General features: G+C 33.6%; 1 protein-coding gene across 1 annotated transcript in view; it reads left to right on the top strand.

Moving 5' to 3' along the window:
- Positions 1-1,333: 1,333 nt before the first annotated feature.
- Positions 1,334-8,161, top strand: part of Arc42 (Activator-recruited cofactor subunit 42) — a 108,035-nt gene continuing 101,207 nt past the window's right edge. The window contains exons 1-2 of the mRNA XM_014422657.2: positions 1,334-1,449; positions 3,449-3,618. Of these exons, the coding sequence (XP_014278143.1) occupies positions 1,428-1,449; positions 3,449-3,618 (192 nt within the window). The 5' untranslated portion in view covers positions 1,334-1,427. The remainder of the gene's footprint in view (positions 1,450-3,448; positions 3,619-8,161) is intronic.

Below are 8,161 nucleotides of genomic sequence, written 5' to 3'. Positions count from 1 at the left end.
ATATAAATAAATGTGTCATTTGAATTAATAAAGATTCTAATAGAATCGGCTGATTCATTTAAAGCTAACGTCTTACACGTAGTACCTCTCTAAGGCGTTTAAAAGCCCATTGATCACAGTAGGCCAAAATTAGAAGGTCTTAGTGTGAAATCTCGCTTCACGAGAAACACCTTAGAAGATAGAGGACAACAATTTCATAGTGGGTCAGTACTTTCTAGTGCTAGATTTATGGAAATGTATATTGTCTTTTATTTCTCTGTCTTTTCTGGATTCCTCCTCCTTCCTCTACCTTCTATCCTTTCGTAGCACCACGCGGCTAGTCTCCGGGCTTATATACCACTTCAGGAATAGTATCCTACAGGAATAGAACCCGGTAAAACGAAGTTACCATCTGGCATGACCCGATGGCTGGCTACCCTCTGGCTTAGGAATAGTACCCTTTAGGACGAGGTTACCACCCTTAAAGAAATTACGGCTTGCACCCATATGTCTCATCGTATCTATTCACCTTCTAATTAACTACCTTACCTATTAGGACACACATTTTCGAGGCTTTCTGGTCAAGAATACCTAATATTATCAATTGGAGTCTGATTACTTAACACAACCACCTCGACAAACAGTTCCACCGGTAGACATCAAGATGCCTTACACGTATAATTATACAATGATTAAATATAAGATCAGGTAGAAAGCTGGCAAAAACAACATCAGGAGAATCCCACCGGGCAGTTCTATAAAATTATATTTCCTCATATCCAAGCAAATAAAACATATGGTAGTACTACTGACAAAAGAATTAAGAAAAATAAAAACATATGATACTATTGGGTATTATTATCACAAATGAGTATAAAATGATACGAAAAAATAACTTTTCTGACGTTAGTCATTTTAGTTTAAAGTAATGAATTAAAAAAATGGTGTGAAATAACTGCCTTTTTTTAAGGTTTCTTGCACTATGATCGAAGTGTTCGTAGCTTCCCTTAAACTTTCTTAGTATTCCCTCCACTTCAAATTTTGAATGATAGATTTTCAAAATTTCCTTGGTACTCCATCAATTTTACCCTTATATGACCAGTTTGATTGTTAATCTGTGGTTTTTCTGCCATTCCGACTGACCGTATTGGAGCACCTTCAGAAGATATAGGTATAGTTTAAACAGTTATTGGAAACAAACAATATCACTCATCTCTGATTTATAGAGTCTTAATAATATAAAGAATCAAGGATAAAATCTTTGAATAGTATGTAGTATAAATTATCAAAATAAAATATCAATTTACCAAATTAAATAAGTTGGATGTTTTGTAAGTTCGTTGGTTACAAAGGCTCTTTAACAGCTGTTCCATGTTATTTCTGTAGCAGTTATCATCTGTCTTCGTTTTATTTTTTGACAGGGTACTTGTATATATTTTGATTTCTAAATGGCATCAGTTGGAAGTATTGGTAATTCAATCATACATTTTGTTAGTAATTAAGAAAATGTACCATCAATCCGTTATAACCAATATACATAATTCAATTAGGAAGGATTTTCACTTGCTTTCATACATCTTTGGTTACTTAAAATTATGTTAGTTTTTATATCTGCCCAAATGAGTATCAGAAATCATCAGTCAAAACTAAATGTCTTATATGATAATTCATATTCATACCTGTTATATCTTGGCATTTTTTTATTTCTCTTGATTATAGTTCATTATTTAATAATTATGAATAATAAATTATGGAATGAGTCCACTTGCTGTACTTTGATTGTCCTTAATGTCAATGAATATTCCTGTGTAACTGTTGAGAATTAATCAGTATCCCTTATAATATTCTGTAATCCTAATAAATGTTCTGTAAATCATTAAACTATATCATATTTATGATCAGTATTATTTTACCTCTAGTTTTTGGAGGTTCCTGAAAGTGGCCTTATACATATTGGGCGAAGTGGAAAAAAATGTTAAAGAAAATCTCCTCTTAATTCAATATGTTGAGTTATAAAATGAATTTAATACACATAATGCTGAAATTCAATTTATTAAACAAACACTAAAAGTGTAATCGATGAGACTAATTAAAATTGTGAGTGTTAATTCAATTGATTATTATGGCTGTCCACCTTTTATCTAATCAGTATTACCAAAATAGTGAAAAGATGACACTTGTGAAAATATTTCGAGGATCAGTTAAAAAAACTTTTTATTTCATTCCGAAATTGGTAAAACGATTTTTTGCAATAAAAAAAAATTTATATTAGGACAATAGGAAGGAAGAAAACATTTAAGTTGAAGTAAGCAGTTCAATTTTCCTCCCTATTACTTAATGTACACATTTTTTTATCAACTAACTTTACAGACAAAAAATTTGGTTCTTTCTTCAGTAGTAGTCATACATTAATTATTAAAAATTTATCGTTTATGAACTATGGTATGATTTTCACTTGTTACCTACCATTCCTACTAGCCAAGGAGTAGATACCCATTGCAAATAAAACATTCTTTTTACTTTTTAAAATATCAATTATTTCAGGTCAATAATAAATGACCGAGAAAGGGGTCTAGTTAATTAACATTTTGGTTTGTTAAAGTAGTAGCTTCTCGAGTAAACTTCAAAATTGGAAGTTGATATTGCTATCTACCTTTAGCTAATACAGCAAGATAGTTTTCTTTAGGGATTTTGTTACTTCATAATTGATTTATTTTAACATCTTAAATTTACTTTGGCAATCCTTTTACTGAATGTTCTACAACTTGTTATGTTTTGTTTAGGTAAAAACTGTATTTTTTTTTTATTTTTTTTTTAGTTTCAAACATAGTTAAACTTGATTTAAGTCATTCATCCTTTGTTTCTCTTCAGTCGACCATTTACAATTTATATTGACTTGGTTTTAGCTAAAACTAGAATATTGTCAATATTTATTTAATGATTTTAGAACTTGTAATAAGATTTAGTAGTTTATATGTATATTGTTTATATTGAGGAGAAGATGGTCAGGGGTGCGATCAGCCAAAAACACAAATAAGCAAAACTTATTTGTTTGTCAAGGGGGTCATTAATCTATGGGGAAGTTTGTCGGGGGATCATTAATCTACGGTCAAGTATCTACACCTCAAAACTTATTTATTTGTGCCGATGTTTCGACCTGAATTTCAGGCCTTCATCAGGGCTGAAAAAAAAACAAAAAACAACCTTAATTGAGAGAAAAATAAAATAATAAAAAAACAAATTTTTTCTGAATTAAGGTTGTTACCTCTTTTTTTTTTTTTTTTCCAGCCCTGATGAAGGCCTGAAATTCAGATCGAAACTTTGTCAGAAATAAATAAGTTTTGTTCATTTGTGCATCTTTGCTAGATGGTCCTCTCCCACCCTCCCCGACCATCTTCATATCAGTCTATGGTCAACTATTAACATCTCATTGTTTATATTATTTTATTCAACTTAATATTATTTTTAGGTAAGCATTTCTTAGTTTGCAAAAACTTTTCTCAGCGCAGTCTTTCCTTTAGTACCACATTAACTGAAACACATCAGCTTCTTTTGAAGACATGCAAAGATTTTGCTGAAGGGGAATTAATTCCAAATGCTGCAACTTTTGACCAAGAACATAAGTATCCGAAAGATCAGGTATTTGTCTACTCATCCTAAACTTTTTTTTCTGTTTTTTAATAAGATGTATTCTGTTGTTTTGTTTAACGGCGTTAAACTTCTCTGGTCATCGACGCCATTCACTTCCTATTAGTTTCCAGCATCATTCAATTGACTCAATTCAATTTCTCAATTCTTCAACTATTTGAAATGTCACATGTATACATATATACCCATACATACGTATATACATATACATACATATTCACACATAAACACACTTATACATACACACATGCACATATATATACACACCTATATACACACCTATATACAGACGCATGCACGTATGAACACGTGCACACACATACACCCACCCTCACACATACACATTTACACACTAAGGAAGGCAAATAAGTAGTTTCTGAAATGATTTTTCCAAAATTATACAAGGGTGAATATCTTAATTTTTTTTTTTAATCATATTTCTGCAATTATATTTTGTGATTTCAAAAATTTAAATACCAATTCTATGATTTTGTCATCGTTTCTGAGGGTTGATGATTTGTCAGATTTCAATCCAAAACTGCTGAGTTGTGACATAAAGTATGGGGATTCCTCAAAGATGTGGCCAATTGTCATATTGTTACTACAGTGTTTACATTTTGGTTGCGTCTCGTTTGTAATGAGGTAGGAATGAGTGAGTCTTGTTTGTCCTATTCTCAGTCTAGTGAGCACAACCTCCCCTCTACAACATTTGCGGCTGGAGGTACTCCAGGGCCCAACTTCCTTCTTTATAGTTTTCAGCTTACTCGCAGGGCTCTCATTACACATAGACTGCCAATCATCTGTAATTTCTTTTATAAGGGGTCTGCTCATCTCTATTGGAGTTAAAACAACTTTGAGTGCTTCTCTAGCAGCTCGATCAGCCAGTTCGTTTACTGTGATTCCCACGTGGCTCGGAACTCACATAAATTGTACTGATATGCCCAGATTTACTAGGGTGGTTAGATAGTAATGGATTTTAGAAATTTTGGGGTGTTTTGGATACATGTAATCTATGACTTTTAGCGAGCTTAGTGAATCTGTTACTATTATGATGTTGTTTTGGGTCGAAGACAAACAGAAATATAATGCTGCTGCTATTGCATTTAGTTCAACTGTGAATATGTCACATAGCTTGTGTATTTTAATTTTATGCGTTGAATTGTTGGTAACAAAAGCTGATGCTGTTGACTGTTCTGACTTAGGTCCGTCTGTGAAGATTGTAAAGGCTGTCGGCATGTTTTAGATTAGGAGAGAAAAATGAGCTTTATATTGAGACAGTTCAGTGTTGTGTTATTTTGAGAGTTCTAGAATAGGTTTAGGTCGTTGATGGGTCCAGGGTGGATGGTAATTTTCTGATTGATTAATTTTTAAGGTTTTAAGAAAAGAGATGGTCGAGGAGATTTTTTCTGACAGCGGAAGAGTTGAATTTCATTTTTCTTGAAAAAGATTGGAAAACTTAGCATTGAATATTTATTTGTGGGTCGGATGTTCTGTCTGTAGGTACAATTTTGAAGTGTAGCTTATGGCTAATTTTTATCTTCCAAACAAAAGAGGTGATTGTCCGGATTCAGTGCCTAGGCTAAGAAGAGGAATGCTTAGGCTTGTTCGAAATGCTCCAGTCGCGATTCGGGTTCCGGCGTGATGGATTGTATCCATTTTTGAACGTATTAATGCCTTATAAAGTGTGAGTAAGTTAGTTCTATCGGCACCCCAGGAAGTGCAGCTTAGTGAGCGAAGAATGTTTACTTTTTTAGTACTGTTCACTTTTAGTGTACAGACATGATGTTGCCACGTCAGTCTTTTGTCAAATGTTAAACCTTGAAATCTATGATAATCTGCGTATGGTATTTGGGAGTTACCTAGAAATAGATCGGGTGACTGAGGTGTGTTTTGTTTTCTACTGAAGTGGAGGCATCTTGTTTTTTTTTTATGGAAAATTGAATGTTGGTAGTGTATGACCAATTTTTGATCCTGTTTATTGCATTCTGTAATTTAAGTTGGTATTTGAACACTTTTGGATCAACCAAAAAATTACCAGATCGTCGGCAAACAAAAGAGGTTTAACTCTCCTAGGCAAATTCAGTCCTAATTCATTTGTGTCCAAAGGAAGAAGAGTTGGACTGAGGACACATCCCTGAGGTACACCATTAATCTGTCTGTGTTCCTGTGAGAGTTCATTTCCAATTTGTACCCTATAATGCCGATTTTCCAGAAATTGTTTGATAAATAGGAACATTTGTCCTCTGATTCCTATAGAGGGCAACTTTTGTAGTATGATGGCATGGTTAGTGTTGTCAAATGCCTTTAGCATGTCAAAGAAGACAGCTATCATTTGTTGCCCATTAATAAACGCATACTGAGCCTCTGTCTCCAATGCTATCAAGTGGTCTATTGTGGATCGACTCTTTCGAAATCCTGACTGGAATGATTGTATTGGGCTATTTTTTTCTATAATCCACATCAATCTTTTATTGACCATTCTCTCTATTATTTTGCATACACAGATTGTAAGAAAAATTGGGTGATAGCTGGTTGGGATGAGCTTATCTTTACCGGCTTATAGAATTGGAATGACTATTGAATCACTCCAGATATTTGGTAATTTTCCAGTTGACCAAACGTGATTGTAATAGTCAAGTAACAATTTTTTTGTATCATTTGGAATTCTTTTAATCATATCGTAACGTATATTGATAGGACCAGGAGAGGAACCCTTTGTAGTGTTCAGTATGTTATCGAGTTCCTACATTGTAAACTGTAGGTTGTAGTATGAGGTTGTGTTGTCCGTATTATTTTGGAATTCTGTTTGTTCTGGAGTGCTATTTCGGTGGGAGTTAGATAATTCGGAAAGGTAGTGTGTAAATGCATTTGAAACAATTAATTGGTCATCAGAGATGGTACCAAACGATGGTAGAACTTGTAGTGGCGTTTATACTATTGATGAATTTTTTCCAACTTTCGGTTCTAGATTGGTTGAATGTTCTCCTACAAAGTGCTTTCTGTCTTTTATACTCTATTAGGTTACCGGTTGTCATTGACCTTTGAAATTTTTTGTATGCTCTTCGATGATTTTTAATGGCTTCCTTGCACTCGTCATTAAATCATGGGACCGATGGTCTTTTCGGCAACCCAGATGTGATCGGTATTAATACTTTAGCCACTTGTAAGATAGTGTCATTGATTGCCTTACATCCCTCCTCAGCACTCATCTCACAAGGAGACCCTTGTGGTGTAGTAGCCTGGAACGTATACTGAATCAGCCAATCAGCTTTGTCTAGCAACCATCTGGGTTTAGTTCGGCATACGGGATTTAAATTTGCGAATTTTATTAATATTGGGAAGTGGTCACTACTGTGTAAATCGGTAAGAATGGTCCAATCTGGATTATTGTGTTGCGTGGAGCTGCAGAAAGATAAGTCATGAGCTGAAAATGTTCTATAACTAGAGCTGAGATAAGTTGGTTGGGTACTATTTAGTAGATCGGATAGTTCTATAAAGTTTTCAATCATTTTTCCTCATGCATTTAGATCTTTTGAAACCCATAGAGGGTGGTGGCCATTCATATCCCCGACAAGGAGAACAGGGCGGGGTAACTGACTAAATATGTCCAAGAGATGCTGGGTTTCTATTGACCGATCCTGAGGTAAGTACATATTACATACTGAAAAGGTGATATTTAAATGTATTTTAGCAGCTACTGCTTGGAGTTGAGTGTTTTGAGGTATAGATTCGGAATATACAGATTGGTTTATGGCAAGAAGGACACCATGGTGACCATGATTTGGGTTAGGGCCATCTTTTCTATAGATTTTAAAATTTTTTAGAGTCGTGTTTTCATGATTTAAAATATTGGTTTCTTGAAGAGCTATGCAAAACGTGCCTATGTCGAAAATGCCAAACCTACAGCAAACCTTACAGTGCGTCGGGTTGCTAATAAATATCTAACATTAATATTTTGGTATCCTATTTTAATTTCACTTGGTTAAGTTGAGGTGTTGAAGGTTAGGAGATAATTATGGCTTTCATGTTTTTCGTTATTTTTATAAAACATTCTTTTTACATCAATAACTTTCTGTATTTTTAATTCATCTTTAATTTCTTCATTAGTACAAAAATTCAGCTCCGGACACCAAATAACACCCTTACTCATGTTTAGTTTACCGTGTGGTTCAACCTTAATCGGGAAATTATTAGAAAATTTTTCACATTTTAAAATTTTATCAGATTGTCTATTACACAATATTTCTATTAAGAGCGTTCCATCTCTTAATTTTTTACATTGTCTGACTTCACCAATTAGATTTTTGAGGTTTTTATAAATAAAAAAAGGCAAGATTTTACTAAAATCTAAAACATTTCCATCTTCGCCAGTTTCCGTTCTTTTAATAATATAAAACCTGTTATAGTTTTTTGGCATATTTTCATTATTTCCTTGGCCTGTACCTTTAAATCGTGATTTTTTACATTTAGCTGGTGGAGATTCAGCCATCTTAATAGCTGAATCGTTTTAATAATAGAGAAAATATATATATAT

Source organism: Halyomorpha halys, unplaced genomic scaffold (assembly GCF_000696795.3).
Source record: "Halyomorpha halys isolate HHAL.00 unplaced genomic scaffold, Hhal_1.1 Scaffold22.1, whole genome shotgun sequence".
Taxonomy (NCBI): Eukaryota; Metazoa; Arthropoda; class Insecta; order Hemiptera; family Pentatomidae; genus Halyomorpha; species Halyomorpha halys.
This window is presented reverse-complemented; position numbering and strand designations above follow the sequence as displayed.